This window comes from Ailuropoda melanoleuca, chromosome 10, assembly GCF_002007445.2.
Source record: "Ailuropoda melanoleuca isolate Jingjing chromosome 10, ASM200744v2, whole genome shotgun sequence".
NCBI classification, from domain to species: domain Eukaryota; kingdom Metazoa; phylum Chordata; class Mammalia; order Carnivora; family Ursidae; genus Ailuropoda; species Ailuropoda melanoleuca.
The window spans coordinates 9,227,098-9,242,130 of NC_048227.1; the positions used below are offsets into that span (position 1 = coordinate 9,227,098).

The window sequence follows — 15,033 nt, forward strand, 5'->3', positions numbered from 1 at the left end:
CCCGCCCATCCGGCCCCAGGCCGACGGAGTGGGGTCCGAGCCCTGGGACCCCGTGCCCCCGCGTGCCCCACGCCGCGTGATCCCTGCCTGGGATGGGGCCCCAGAGCCCCCGCTCCCTCCCTGCCTTCAGCCGCCCAGCAGCCCCGCCCTCGTTCTGGACCCTGGACCTTCATTCACCCCCAGAGCTCCTCACGTCCCTGGGGATTTGCTGCAGGTCAGAAACCCCTAGATTGTATGGCCTTGGAACCTCTGGCACTCCCCTCCAAAAACCTCCTCCAGCCAAAAACCTCCTCCAGAGTTCCAGCCTCTGAGCCCCTACCCTTCCCACTTTCCCCCAATACCTCATCCAGACTCACACTCTGGCCCCTCTTTCCCGGGGATTCTCAGTTCACTGGTCTGATGCTGGGTGACCACCCCTTTTCCTTTAGTTTCCACTCCCAGCGGGATGCAGGAACCCTTCTATCTTTGAGGAAGGGCGATCTAAGCTAAAGCCTGCTGCTCTCCTGCCCCTTTCCCTACAAACCCAACCGAGTCCCAGCCCCAGGCCTGAGATCCTATTTCTCTATATAGGGGGCAGCTAAGCCTGGGGCCCAGCTCACTGTGGCACTAATGGAGAGATCTTAACGGTGTGTAGAGGGGTGGTAGGTAGGGGCTAGTCAGTAGCAGATGCTCCTTTTCTAATCCCTGCCAGCATCTTGTTGAGACAGCAGCCACATAACCCCCTCCCCCCAGCTGTCCCCTCTGTGCCCTGGCCCAGACCCTCTTGACCTCAAGCCAAGCACTCCCTCTTCCTTTCCCCAGGGCTGCCAAGGTGTTGTTCTGGAGCTGGGCCACCCCCCTGCTGCCCAGAGTGTCTGAGCTTGGCACTTCTCCCAGACTGTGGGCACAGGTTCGCTGGCTGGCAGACGGGCTAGAGACACTGTTCCAGCCATCTCTCCTTCCTTGGAAATCTGGCCAGAGGCTGACTAGCTTAGATGTGGCCTGGCATCAGAGGCAGCCACACCCTTTCCAGCTGTCCAGACCTCCACCTTGAGCATCCCACAAAGTAAGCTTTGGTGGTGCCCCCTATTTGACAGATGCAAAACCAGGACTCACCTGCTAGAGGGACTTGCCCAGGGTTACATGGAACAGATGGCAGTAAGGTGCTGCCTGACTCTTGGTCCAAAGTGCTTTCCTGTGTACAGGGTGAATGGTGGGGTGGGTCATGGGTGCACCCCCCAGAGCCCAGTGTCTGGCCCTGTGGAAAGAGGGCAGGAGGGGGAGACACACACACCAAGCATCACTTATTAACGTACATATTAAATGGTAGCGTGAAGAATGAATAAAGAATGGATGTGTGCCCTTCACCTTATATTCTGCTTTTCTGTTAGAGGTCTTCCCCTCATGCAATCATTCATTCAATTATCAAACATTACCTAGGAAACCGTGCTCGAGCCAGTGTTTTGCACTTAAGATATGATGTAGTGGGAGAGACAGACATGGTTTCAGTAGGGGAGGGATTCTGGGTGGCTTCCCAGAGGATGGGATTGCAGCAGGGAGTGGTGGAGCTGTTCAGGACAGGGGTGTAGCCAGACAATGGGGTGAGGCTGGGAGTGTTTGGAGAACCTCGGAGCTTGCGGTGGCACGCAGGTGTGCATGGGTAAGATATGAAGCCATTGAGGGAGGCCCTTCTTGAATGTTGAACTTTATTGTGCAGACAAGGGGGAGGGAATCAAGGATCAGACTTTCATTCCAAGAATCAAAAATTAACTGAGCTGGGGCGCCTGAGTGGCTCAGTTGGTTAAGTGTCCAACTCTTAATCTCAACTCAGGTCTTAATCTCAGGTTGGTGAGTTCAAACCCCGCATTGGGCTCCATGCCAGGCACGGAGCCTACTTAAAAAAAAAAAAAAGTTAACTGAGCATCTTCTGTGCACTGACTTTCTAGATCTTGGAGACGTGGCAGAAAACAAGAGAGACAAAAGTCCTTGCCCTCATGCAGTCAATGTCTAGGAGGGGAAAGAGATGATAAACAAACAACTAATAACCATGCTGATGATAATATGATATGGAGAAGACAAAGTAGGGAAGTAGGGGTGGGGCTGTTGGGTTTGAGGTGGGTTTCCAATTTTATTTTATTTTTATTTTTATTTTTTTATTATTATTATTTTTTAAATGGGCATTGATTTTTTTTTAAAGATTTTATTTATTTATTCGACAGAGATAGAGACAGCCAGCGAGAGAGGGAACACAAGCAGGGGGAGTGGGAGAGGAAGAAGCAGGCTCATAGCGGAGGAGCCTGATGTGGGGCTCGATCCCATAACGCCGGGATCACGCCCTGAGCTGAAGGCAGACGCCCAACCGCTGTGCCACCCAGGCGCCCCCAATTTTATTTTATTTTTAAAGATTTATTTATTTATTAGAGAGAGAGAGTGAGCATGTGTGAGCAGGGGGAGGGGCAGAGAGAGAGGGAAAGAGAGAATCCTCAAGCAGTCTGCCCACTGAACAGGGAGCCCGACCCTGAGATCATGATCTGAGCCAAAATCAAGTGTTGGCACGAAACCGCCTGAGCCACCCAGGCACCCATAGGTTTCCAATTTTAAATTTGATGGTCAAGGAGGGCGTTGCTGAGAAGGTGGCATTCTTTTTAAGATTTTTTTCCCCCAACTAATCTGTATACCCAACGTGGGGCTCAAATCCACAACCTGGAGATCAAGAGCCGCACACCCCACCGACTAGGCCAGCCAGGCGTCACGAGAAGGTGGCATTTGAGCAAATATCTGAAGGAGGGGAGAGAGTGAGTCATGTAGGTCTCTGGGGGGAGAGCATTCTGGGAAGAGGGAACATCAAGTACAAGACCATGAGCAGGGAGCATGCCTAGCACTTAGAGAAACAGCAAGGAGGCGTGGATGCTTGGAGCCTAGTGGGTAAGGAAGACCTTAAAGGAGATGAGGTCAGAGAAGTTGAGGGGAGGAGCCTTGTAAGTGACAACTTCCTTTGGCTTTTACTCTGACTGGGATGCAAGCCACAGACGCAGATGAGGGACTCGAGGAGAGCCGAGATCCATCTTGGGCTTTCACAGAACTGCTCTGTTTGCTGGGTGGAGAATACAGATCTTCCTGGACAGTGGGGGTAACGTCCCGATAAACCCACTGTAAACTGAAAATATCCTAAGTGGAAAATGCATGTCGTACACCTGACCTACCGAGCATCATAGCTTAGCCCCGCTGTCCGAAACGTGCTCAGAACACTGACGTTAACCTGCACTTGGGCAAAATGATCGAACACGGAGCCTATGTTGTGACAAGGTGTTGACTCTCTCCTGGGATGTACTGAATGCTGGCCAGAAAGTGAGAAGCAGAATGGCTTCCTGGGCACGGGAGGGCTGTCAGCGCAGGGGTCCCTCACTCTCGTGACTGTTGCTGGTACCGTGACCCAGCATCACGAGAGAGGATTGCACCTCATACCGCTAGCCTGGGAAGAGATCCAAATTCAGAATTCAGAGTATGCTTTCTACTGAATGCATATCCCTTTCGCACCGTTGTAATGTCAAAAAAATCATAAACTGAACCATCATCCCAAGTCTGTGTCTGTAGACTGTGAAGGGCTTTGGGGAGGAAGCCGGGATGCCATTTAGAAAGTGATCACAGTCGTGTAGGTGGCTGGGACAAAGGTGACCGACAGTGATGGTGGTGACATGGTCATATTCAAGAGTCTTATTTCATATTACTATACTGTGTTTCAATTATAAAAAGAATGTTTGTTGTAAAACGTTAAGACAATTAGGGGAGGCTGGCTGGTTCAATCGGCAGAGCATGTGACTTTTTTAAAAAGATTTATTTATTTGAAGAGAGAGAGAGAGCTGAGGGAGGAGCAGGGGGAGAGGGAGAGAATCCTTAAGCCGACTCTCCGCTAAGTCCAGAGCCTGACGTGGGGCTTGATCTCACAACCTGAGCCGAAATCAGGAGTCGGATGCTTAAAGTACTGAGCCACCCAGGCACCCTGGGTATGTGACTCTTGATCTTGCTCTCTGAGTTCAAGCCCCACGTTGGACGTCGAGGTGACTTAAAAAAATAAAAGGTGTAAAAAGACATTAAAACAATGAGAAATATTATGAACTAGAAGCAACAGGTGCTGATGACTGAGCATGCGCAGATAAGAGCAGCGCTGGCTCCTGGAGGAGGAGCAGATCTGGGGGGCAGGGGAGGAGTTCAGACCAGACACCTGTGAGCATTTAAAGTGCCTGCCTGGATATCTGGGGAGACATGCAGATGGTCAGTGGGGAGTTCATGCACTACACCAGCTGGAGACTAAGGAAGCAGGAACAGTCTGGCCTGGGGTAGAGATAAAGTTGTGGGCATAGTCCCGAAAGCGCACACGCTATGATTAAGAAACAAGGGCTGAAGTTGGAATGGAATGCTCCCTGACAGGTGAGGGATGGGCAGGTGAGAGGAGCCTAAAATAGAAACCACTGCACAAGGTGCCACAGGTCCCCAGAGCAGCCAACTCCCTGGGATCAGGGACCACTTCCCAGAGGCGGGGCATTTGAATCAGGGCTTAAGGGATGAGTAGGAGATGGCCAGGTGGAGACTGGGGGAAAGGCATTCTGGGCCAAGGGTGTGACTAAGGACAGGGACAGTGACAGAGTAGGGCTTATTCCCCATGGGAACAAGGCTGTCCCCATAATACACATCACTCCTACCCCATTCTTGGGCGTGGAGTCCAATGCAGGGCTTGAACTCATGACCCTGAGATCAAGACCTGAACTGAGATCAAGAGTCGGACACTTAACTGAATGAGCCCCCCAGGTGCCCCACCCCATTCTTTTTTTTTTTAAAGATTTTATTTATTTATTTGACAGAGAGAGACACAGCGAGAGAAGGAACACAAGCAGGGGGAGTGGGAGAGAAAGAAGCAGGCTCCCAGCGGAGGAGCCGGATGTGGGACTCGATCCCAGAACACCGGGATCACTCCCTGAGCCAAAGGCAGATGCTTAACGACTGCGCTACCCAGGCACCCCCCACCCCATTCTTTAATGTGGATAATTGATGGATATTCTGTCCAGACCAATGCCGTGTAAAGCCCCGTCCCCACTTTAGTCAAAGGGACATCTCTGTGACATTCTGCAATCTACTTGTTCAGGGCAGTGAGGTTTCCCCTATTGCCCCAGGGGGAAGAATCCTGATACCCCAATAGAGAGTTCTATTTCCTTTGTGGTCCAGCCCTGTGTCACCTCTTGAGGCCACCTGCCCTTGATGCAGCCATGATGCCCGATGCGCACTCTGCACGCTCCTCTAGGACATTGCCCTTTCTTTATTTCCCCAGGCCTGGGACCTTCTCCTCCCTGTTTCCTTCCTCCTCCCCAGGCACCTGGCCCTTCACTTTCCCTCCTTCCCTAGAAGACATCACCTCGTCCAAGAATTCATCCCTGACTGTCCAGCAACGAGGGCCGGGCTCCTGTCTGCTCCCACAAAGATCTGTATTTATCCCCGTTGTAATACGTATTGTCCTGTGTGGCTATGGTCTGTGTTAGGTGTCTGTCCCCGCATTAGATGGGGACATCTGAAAGGAAGAAACCAGGTCACGTTCTTGTGTATTTCCCGAGGCTGGCACAGAAAGTGGGTTTGTGGAATGAGTGGTAAATCTTTGCACATTTGAATAGGCAGTGTTCCTATAAAGGAGCACGGAGGGAAAAGCTGGGCGTTTGGGAGCTCCCAAAGCCCCTGGGGAGAGTTTGGGGTTTTCCATTCCACCCGCTGGGAGGGTGGGGTGTGGGCCCCTTGCCCACAGGATCCTTGAGGTTGGGAACTGCTGCCACCTGCTGGGCATGGCCGGTGCTTCTTCACTGGCACCATGGCCGCTGAGCATCTGCGTGCCCAGGTTGGAACGATGACAGTCACCACCTGTCCTCCAGGAGCCCTCAGGCTGGTGGGAGAGACACCTTGAAAGTGACAAGACAATGATGGGAAAGTGGAGGGGCCGTAGGGGTCTGGAGGAGGGTGATGAGGCAGCTTGTGCAGAATTTAGGAACAGAAGTGCCCCTGGGGCAGTGTGCATGGGGGGTGCAGAGTTGGAAGGGGCAGCTGACATAAAGGGAGTGTGTGTGTGTGTTGTTGTTGACCTCCTCCCATTTTTCTTTTCTGTTGCTTTGTGGCAGGCTCTCTCTCCTTTCCTGGGATGTCTGGCCCTGGTCCATTACTGTGCAAAGCACTGGTCATTGCATGAGGTACCTTACTTAACCCTTCCTGTGACCCTACTGGGGAGGTTCCCCATTAGTTCCATTTCACAGATGAGGACCATAAGGCTCAGGGAGGTAAGCACAAACAAGGTCACATAGTTTGTAAGCTCCCAGCCCTGCAAATCCCAGCTGTTTTGACCACAAAACCCACCCCCTGCCCAGCCGGCAGCTCTAGAGGGAGAGTCTTTCTAGCAGATTCCCCATTGAGCACAGAGCCTGACAACTTCAGGCCTCAATCCCACAACTCATGAGATCAGGACCTGAGCGGAAAGCAAGAGAGGGTGGCTTAACCGACCAAGCCACCCAGGTGCCCCTTGGGAAAGAGGTTGATTACCAAGAATTGACTCGGGTGATTATGGAGGCCGAGCAGCCCCATGATATCCTGTCTGCAAGCTGGAGGGTCAGAAAGCTGATAGTGTGGTCCCAGTTCCAGTCTGAAGGCCTGAGACACAGGAGCACCGATGGTGTCAGCACCAGTTCGAGGGCAGGAGAAGACCCATATCCCAGCTTGAGCAGTCAGGAAGAGAGACAGAATTCAACCTCTCTTCTGCCTTTCGTTTTATTCAAGCCCTCCATGAATCGGAGGATGCCCACCCACATCAGGGAGTGCTATCTGCTTTACTCTGTCCGCGGAGTCAAATGCTAACTTCTTCCAGAAACACCCGCACAGACACACTGAGAAATGTTGAACCAGATAGCTTAGCATCCCATGGCCCAGTTGTCACAAATTTAACCATCACACAGTTAAAGAAATAAATATAAATGTGTATGTTTGTGTGTGTGTATAGACATGTGTCTACAAAGTGGGCCTAGTAGAGATTAATTGCAATGTACATGCCTAACACACAGGTCTTTTTTATTTTACAGGATTTATATTTTATTTAGTTTTTTGAGAGAGAGCGAGTGAGAATGGGGTGGGGGAGGAGGGGCTGAGGGAGAGGGAGAGAGAGAATCTTAAGCAGGCTCCATACTCAGACCAAGCCCAACACAGGGCTCAATCCCGGCACCCTGAGATCATGACCTGAGCTGAAATCAAGAGTCAGATGCTTAACCAACTGAGCCACCCAGGCGCCCCCATTTGCAAATCATTGTAGTAATAATTAATCTGGGCAAGACATATCAATGGATGCTGAATCCTATGGGTGAAAGTGGGGTAAAGGAAAGGATGTGTCATAGTCTCAAAATACCTCCCTTCCCCAGTGCTTATTAATCATGGTCAAGTGATCAGCATTGATCCCACCTATGATGGTTCCAAATGATATTGGATAGGAGAACACAGCATCCTTTCTGTGATGTCTCTGCCCAAAATGGGTAACAGTGGTCTAATCCTAAGGAAGGCATGGACAAGCCCAAATTGGAGGATGGTCTACAAAATAACTTCCCTGTAATCTTCAAAATGTCAAGGCCATGGAATTCAAAGAAAGGCTGCAAATTGTTCAAGACCAAGGGGGACCAGAGAGATGTGACGACTGGGTACAATCTTTGATACCATATTAGATTTTTTTTTTTTACCCTAAAAGGATATTTTTTTGGACACTGAAGAGCAGTTTTGAAATTGTTTCGAAATAAAAAGTTAAAAGAAATGCCTTTCTCCTGACTGACTCCCGCTGGCCTACAGGGTTCATTTTGGACAAGCTCCGAGGAAGCTTCCTGGGCCGGACTGGGTGTTTCCTCCTGTGACCTCCTTTGTGCTCCCACTGTTCCTGGACCCCCAGACACTTTTTTTCTGCTTACATCTATGCTTCATTCCTGCTGGCCTCGGAGGTCCCTGAGACCAGGTCCCTGGGCCCTATCTCGATCATGGCACAGACCAGCCTCTCAAAACACACTGACTCAATCTCTTCAACAAAAGGGTGCATTTCGGGGTACAGTTCAACCCCACCTCTTCACCTGGGGCTCAACCAAAGATATCGTTAGTCTGGCTGTTGGAGGTACATGTCTCAGTGGCACCTACAGGCAACCAGGAGTCATGTCTGCCAGTTTTCTGGGAGTAATATTTATGATTTAGGGTTGGGGATGTAATCCCCTAGACATGACCTTGCCGAAGAGGCTTCTCAATGGGGAAGATTCAATGAGCACGTGGTGGAGGGGGCATGGGCTACCTAGACGACCCCTCCCCCACCCCCAGCACAGTGGACCCCGCCAGGCTCAAGGATCAGAACATTGGGGATATTGGAGGCATAATGAGCAATATTACTAGGAAGAACGGATATCCAAAATGTTAAGAGTCTGTCAGGAAGGGTTGAACTTTTTTCCTTCTGTTTTCTGCTGAGCTAAGATTGGTCATATGTGTGGATGATGCCACTCAAGCTACCAAGTTGCCAACTTTTCAGGATGGGGGGCTGGGGTACCTATGCCTGTCAGCACTCAAGCTCTCCCAGCTCTGTGCCTCCCTTCTCATCTACTGATGTGGGTAGAGCGCCCCCTCGGGGTGAAGGACATGTGTGACGGTGCAGGAAGGGGCTGGGGAAGCTCTGGGCCCAGGCAGGAGGGTTCCAGGATCCAGGAGGGGAGGCAGGGGCCTGGCCAGCCAGTGGGGGGAGGAGCCTGACAGGGAGTGCCTAGGCCGGAAGGGAGGGCAAAGGGCTATGTATGTTGACCGCCTGCCCCACCCCACTGACAAGAGTCCCAGTCACCAGGCCACCCTCTCTGTCCGGGGCCCTAGAGGGGTAAGTGTCTTTCTGAAACCCACCTTGTCTCTTTCCTGCAGCTTAGGTGAGAACTTCTTTTCTCCTTGAGGGTCCAAACGCCTTGTCCCCTCTGTTTACCCTTGTGCCACGCAGAGGCCACACCTGCCACCCCTCAGCATGGCACAGTCCCCCTGGTTTACTCTCAGAGGTCCAGGAAATGTGTACGGGTGGAGGGGGCAGGATAAGAATTTTCCAGACCCTTCCCCTGCTGACATTAGCATCAGAGCCAAGGGAAGAGCAGAAGGGCCCAGAAGTGGGACACCTCATCTAGACCAGCTGTAGATCCCTCCTCCCTTCTCTGTCACCCTACAACAGAGCCCAGAATCCCAAGTGGCTGGAGCACTGGGGGACGCCCAGAGAGAGCCCTCGCTGGACCAAGTCCTCCAGGAGCGGGATGAAGCCATTGCCAAGTGAGAGGCAGATGCTTGCGGGGGTTGGGAGGGCTATGGGTGGCTGACCCTCAGGGCTCTGTCCTGCTAGAGGAGAGGAGGTGAGAAGTCAGGTATTCCTGCAAGGAAAGCCACATAAGCACTCACCCTGTCACAAGGTGGGGGGCTGTGGCCACATGGCAGATGTGCGGGGTCCAAGCCTCACACTACTCTCCCCGCCACCTGCAGGAAGCAGGCAATGGAGGCCGAGCTGGACACATGCAAAGCCAAGTTGCGTGCTATGGAGGCCCAGCTGCTGGAGGTCCTGGAGGAGAAACTGAGGCTGAGGCAGGAGGTGGAGGCCTGGGAGGTAGCATGGGAATGCCAGCCGGGCCGGGGAGGCATGGGGAGAAGGAGAAGGGCACAGGGTTGGTCCTGACCCTGCTCTCCTGCCCCCAGGAAGATATGCAGGAGCTGGTGAGGCAGCGGGTCGAGAGTCAGCGGCAGAGAGAGTCCAGGGGCACTCTGGGTGCCCCCATGGACCCCGGAAATGCCAGGGCCCCCTGGGTCCGATTCCCCCTGGGTCGGTGGGGACGCTGGTGGTGACAAGCGCTCAGCCCAGGACCTTGGGAGCAGTGTCTTTATTCATTAAAGCTTGAGGTCTGACCACCTCCGCACCCTCATGCTCTCTCGGTGCCCGCCTGAGTCCTTTCGTGCAGATACATGGAGTGGGCCCCAGGGCCTGGAAGCCTGGGGTTTCCTGCCCCCTGATGCCAGCAACTCTTAGGCCAGGAAGCCTCGGATGGCAGCCACAAAGTCCTGGGGGCAGTCAGCATGGATCCAGTGGCCAGCATTGGGCACAGTCTGCAACTGGGCTCGAGGGAAGAGCCGCCTGATCTCCACGTGGTGGCTGGGGCTGTCCGTCGAGGAGAAGGCCGCACAGAAGGGGTCAAAGTGGGAGGATGTGGAAAGAGAGAAGTGGAAGCAGAGCAGGGAGAAGAGAGCTACATAAGCCCACATGCCCAGTGGTGTTTCTGAATTCTCAGGCAACCCCCCTCAACCTCGCCCACACCCAAGCCCTCCCCAAGGCAGGATCCCCAGGCTGGGGCCCCTCCCACCACCACCAGTAAAACTGGCTTACTGCACGTATTGAGAGTTTCCACCCAGGAGGAAGAGTGTGGGCCCAGGGTAAGATTCTTGTCGTGGTGGGAAAGCCAAGATCTTGTCCACATGCTGGGCCAATGCTTCCAAGTTCACCCTCCACACGAGACGCCCATCCACTTCCACCAGGTTGGTGAGCAGGAACTGACGCTCGGCCAGGTCCTGTGGGGAGGGGGAGGTCCAGTCGTTGGGGGAGGGGAGCCTCCATGTGAGGTCTGGGGCTGCCTCTTCCCTTCACAGGTCCCAGCCCACAACACCATCCGAGCACCGGTGTGTTACTTGGATAACAGTGCTGAGCTGCTCATCGGCCAGTTTTCGGGCAGAGGAGCGGGGCATCTCATCTGGGATGTCTACAGCCCTCATGGCTGCCATGTAGGACGGGAAGTTCGAGCTGGGTGTGGTCTCCACTGGGCTGATGTCCACAGCAATCAGGCGTTCCACCAGCTCTGGCTGTGTGAGAGAATCAGGCTTGGGACCGACCTTTTGGCAGGCATACTGGGTCTCAGGCAGAGTTCCCAGATCCTGAATTTGGCCATCCAAGGCTTGAATGAGTCCCAGGGTCCACAACGGATGGGAGGAAGCCCTATATAAGGACGGCTCACCCTCTGGAGTGCCAGCAGCATGGCTGTCTTGCCTCCCATGCTGTGGCCAATGAGGACACAGGGCACGAGGCCCAGCTGGGGCAGGAGGTCCTGCAGGTCCTGGCTCATGGCCTCATAGCTCATGTCTGGGTTGTGGGGGCTGTCACCATGATTCCGAGCATCCACAGTAAGCACCTGCAGAGTGGAGAGAGGGCGGGCAGAGCTGGCATCCACATTCAGGGCATAGACAGCCTAAGGCATCGCATTCCTGCAGGCCGAGGGGGGTAGAGAGCCTAGGGAAAGATCCTGAAGTGGAAAAAGGGCCTCGATGGTGACAGGGCCCAGTTCTCAGACCTAGGAGGCCAGAAGAAGAACCTAGGGCCGCTTACCAGAGAAGAGAAGGCCCAAGGAGAGTGACCCTGTCTCTAAAGGTTTGGCCTGGCTGGGTGACCAGCCAGAGAAAGCAGGTGCCAAGAATTTCCAACAGCTGGAGCACAGAAGGATGGGCTACTATAAAAGGTGGTCATCCCTGGCGAATGAACAGGGGCTGGCTCCCTTAACGGGGAGGGTGTTGGCGCTTAGGCATTGGACAGCCAGTGTGGAGCACGCACATGGGCATCTATAACAAGAATGAAGGACTGGATGGATGCAAGCACGAGAGAATGAAAGGGGTCCACTTAGCGCCACGGTGTGCCATGTGGCCTCCATCCTTAGAGGCTCAATCTCTTCCTCATTTCTGCTTAGAGACCGGCCACTCCCCGGCAGGTGTCCCGTAGTGAGGGCGGAGAAAGCGGGCCCCGCCTCGGCCTTCTCCTATCCCCGCCCAGCCAGGCCCCACCTCCCGCGGGACCCCGCCCCTCCCGGAAGCTCACCCTTCGGCCAGTCTGCTGGGCCAGGGCCTTGGCGATGGAGTTGAAGTTGGTTTTGGAGCCGAAGAGCCCGTGCAGAAACACTAGGGCCGGACGGGTCGCCTCTCCGTCCAGAAGCTTATAGGAAAGTAGCACCGACCTGGAGGGAGGAGCAAGGATGGAGGAGGGGCCTAAGCCGGATGGGGAAGGGGTTTAGGGGAGCGGCCTGGGCGGCGTGGGCGCAAGCGGGGGAGGCGGGGCCGTCGCGGCCCGACTGAACGGTGAGGAGCGATGGACAGCTTCCCACCTGGCGCCCTTGACTGACCTCGGCTCGGCGCCGCTTCGGCCACTGCTGATGGGTGCGACGGGCACTCTGGAGAAGCTGAGACTGTAGGGGCCGAGCCCCCTAAGGGGGAGCCTCCAGGCGCGGGTCCAGCGGAGCATGCCCTGTAGCAGCTACCTGGCGCTCACTTCGTACTGTCCCCTCGCTCCGCCTCCCGCCTTCGCTCAGGACTCCGCCCAGTTCTGATTGCAGCTCCGCCCTCTGCACTGCCCACTAGTGCGGAATTCCCCGCCCTCTCCATCGTTTCCTTACGTAATCCCAGAGTACAGTCTGTTCTCCCCAGCTCCGCCCCTTGCGTCATTACGTAATTCCCTCAGCCTCCGCACCGGCAGGATGTAGTACCGCCCCTGGCCACGCCCCGGGCGGAGCCACCGACTGTCCCTGGTTACGCACCTCGCTAAGCTCTGCTCCGCCTCTTCCGGCGTCTAATCCCTTTGGGTAGTTAGGGTGCTGTGGCGTGGGAGTCCTATCCCCGCCGTTCGGAACGTCCTGGATTTGGGGCGCGAGATTTGGGCGGCCGCGGGGCAAGTCCTTGGCAAGGTCCCCGCACCGGGCCTGCTCCTCTGCCCTCACGTACCGCCTTGGTGCGTGTCATACTTTCAGTGCCGCAGGCGGGCGCCGAGAGGTGCCAGGAGTGGCTCCCGTCGTCAGGGCGCCAGCTTGGAGGCACCGTGCTCCACAGCCGGGGGCCCAGGCAGGCCGGGTGGTGCCCCTCTTACCCATCCTGAAGTCCTCGACTCTAGAGAGCTCATCTCCAACCACCCTCCACGCCCGCCCTTTACAGGTGGGGAAACTGAGGCAAATGACTTATACAAGAGGTAAAACCAGAATCGCTGTCTGATCTGCCTTTTTTTTTTTTTAATCTGCCATTCTTGATTCGAGTCAAGATGGGAAACCAGATGTTTGTACTAGAAGGTATTTGCCGCTTTGAGCTGAAATGGATCAGATGTGCTCACTCCTTTTTACCAGCAGAGAAATAAAGCATCCTCTCACCCTCAGAACTCAGCACATCCTGCCGAGAATTAGCCGCTGTTTGGAAGTCTGACCGGCTGCCAATTTCTGTCCCCAGTCTGAGTTAGTGGTGGCAGTGGTGGATTGTCTCAGGTATCCACCCGCTTCCACCACAGTCCATCCTTTAGCGGTTACAGGAGTAGCTGGTCCTTTTACAGCATTCTGCTCAGAGACCTTAAGGGATTCCCCATCTCTAAAGTTGGGAGTTGCCTCCGTGGTCCGTGTTTCCCCCTCCCCTGGTTATCCTACCTGCTTTTCCACCCATGCTTCCTATACTCTTACTCTCCAACCAGAGAACTACATTTGCACAGCTCCTTTTTGGTTTTTTTTTTTTTACCCCCGGGACTCCCTCTGCTGGCTGCTGTGGCTGCCTTCCAGATAGCCAGTGGCCCAACTCCTGTACAACTTTAAAGGTCCAGGGTAACTGCCACTTCCTCAAAAGCCTTCCCAGATTTCCCCAGTTGAAACTGATCTCTTCTACCCCATGCTCTCAAAGCATTTGTTAGGAGTCTACTGTATAGTATTATAGAGCTGGCTTTCTCTGTGTCCACCATAGTCTGGGAGCTCCTGGCGGACTGGAGACATGTTTTGTTCATCTGGTGCAAAGTGCAATAGTAATCATTTTACTGAATGATCATGAAGAGATTCAAAGCACTAGCTGAGGCTTAGGTGAAGGGTCACCCTTCTGGGAGATGACATCTGGACCAGCCAGGCCTCTCCCTCTTCAGGGCAGGCCTGATGGAGTCAAGACAGGTAGGGTGCATCTGAACTCCAAGGTGTAATAAATACCTTGCCCAATAAAATGGCTCCCACCTTGAGTCAGCCTGGGGACTGACAGTTGTTTTGTTCTAATGCGAGGAGGGCTTTGAGGTCACTGGGGACGCTAAGCACACCAGGTGGTGTGATGATTTGTTGCCAGCACAGTCATTAGGGGAGTGATGAGGACATTTGAGCCCTGGATGGGGGCTGGTCCAAGGCATGGGAGGTGTCCTTGAGGAAGACATCAAGCAGGGTGTTTTTCTAGAATTGGCCGATGAAGGGGTAGGGGGTTGACATAATGTTGGTGATTCAGAAGGGTAGTATTTCAAACGTGTTTTCAAGCCACCCCCTACCTCCATCCCAGCCTACTGTCTAGCCAGGGAACCTGAGCCTGGTCCACGACCCTGGACCATCTGCTCAGAGCTCTGGGTCTGTGGCAGAAGCAGTCTGGAGACATTCCTGAGACCTGGGCCAAAGCCCCATCACGTGGCTGGTTAGGGCCTGGGAGCAAGCGGAAAAACCAGTTGGCTTGAGGTTTCCACTTGAGCACTCCAGAGCAAGCGGTGGGGCCTCGAGAGGAATTGTTGCCACCTGGGAAGGACTCTGGTGCTGGTGTGTTGGGGAGGAGTCAACCTGGGGGCTGCCCACCCTTCCCCAGCTTGTTAGGAACTGGCCAACTCCTATCTGGTTGGTTGGTGAGGGTCTCCCTCTTGGGAGGGTGTCCAGCCATTGGGAGGGGAGGCCTTCTGGAGCCCTTGATATACTGAGGTCATGTTGGAGGGGGGGAGCAAAGGGGTGCAGAATGAGACCACACTGGGAGTCTTGGTTCCCAGCATCCCTGTTCCCAGCAGTCCCCAAGTCCCTGTGAAGTGGGAGGCTGTTGTCATCCTCATTTTACTGCTGAGAAAAGGGAGACGCAGGACTCGAATAACCCAGCTCCAGTCACTCAGCACACGTGTGGCCCAACCCGAATTCCTTCCCGGGAATGTGACTCCTAGTGCAGTGCTCCCTGTAGTCACCGCCCTTCTGCTGGGAACCTGGGGCCCCGCAGGGGTGC

At 54.3% G+C, this 15,033-nt stretch overlaps 2 protein-coding genes across 2 annotated transcripts; one reads left to right on the plus strand and one right to left on the minus strand.

Moving 5' to 3' along the window:
* The first annotated feature begins 8,654 nt into the window (after positions 1-8,654).
* On the plus strand, positions 8,655-9,883 carry LOC117804136 (BICD family-like cargo adapter 2). Its single transcript, XM_034669992.1, has 4 exons — positions 8,655-8,884; positions 9,221-9,315; positions 9,523-9,643; positions 9,733-9,883. Exons 1-4 carry the CDS (start codon positions 8,804-8,806, stop codon positions 9,877-9,879), a joined length of 444 nt encoding a protein of 147 aa, XP_034525883.1. The 5' UTR covers positions 8,655-8,803; the 3' UTR covers positions 9,880-9,883.
* ABHD11 (abhydrolase domain containing 11) lies at positions 8,839-12,379 on the minus strand. The gene is made up of 6 exons (XM_002923477.4): positions 12,189-12,379; positions 11,888-12,023; positions 11,037-11,210; positions 10,714-10,884; positions 10,415-10,596; positions 8,839-10,189 (listed from the first exon to the last, which is right to left on the minus strand). The coding sequence occupies exons 1-6, from the start codon at positions 12,305-12,307 to the stop codon at positions 10,057-10,059; spliced, it is 915 nt and encodes a 304-aa protein (XP_002923523.1). The 5' UTR covers positions 12,308-12,379; the 3' UTR covers positions 8,839-10,056.
* Positions 12,380-15,033: the final 2,654 nt, after the last annotated feature.

Coding starts and splice junctions, on each gene's coding strand:
- LOC117804136 (XM_034669992.1), top strand. CDS start 8,804: ATGTATGTTGACCGCCTGCCCCACCCCACTGACAAGAGTCCCAGTCAC. Junction 9,316..9,522: donor CGGGATGAAGCCATTGCCAA/GTGAGAGGCAGA, acceptor CGCCACCTGCAG/GAAGCAGGCAATGGAGGCCG. Junction 9,644..9,732: donor AGGAGGTGGAGGCCTGGGAG/GTAGCATGGGAA, acceptor TCCTGCCCCCAG/GAAGATATGCAGGAGCTGGT.
- ABHD11 (XM_002923477.4), bottom strand. CDS start 12,307: ATGCTCCGCTGGACCCGCGCCTGGAGGCTCCCCCTTAGGGGGCTCGGC. Junction 11,211..11,887: donor CCCAGCAGACTGGCCGAAGG/GTGAGCTTCCGG, acceptor TCCACTCTGCAG/GTGCTTACTGTGGATGCTCG. Junction 10,597..10,713: donor AGCTCAGCACTGTTATCCAA/GTAACACACCGG, acceptor CCCTCCCCACAG/GACCTGGCCGAGCGTCAGTT.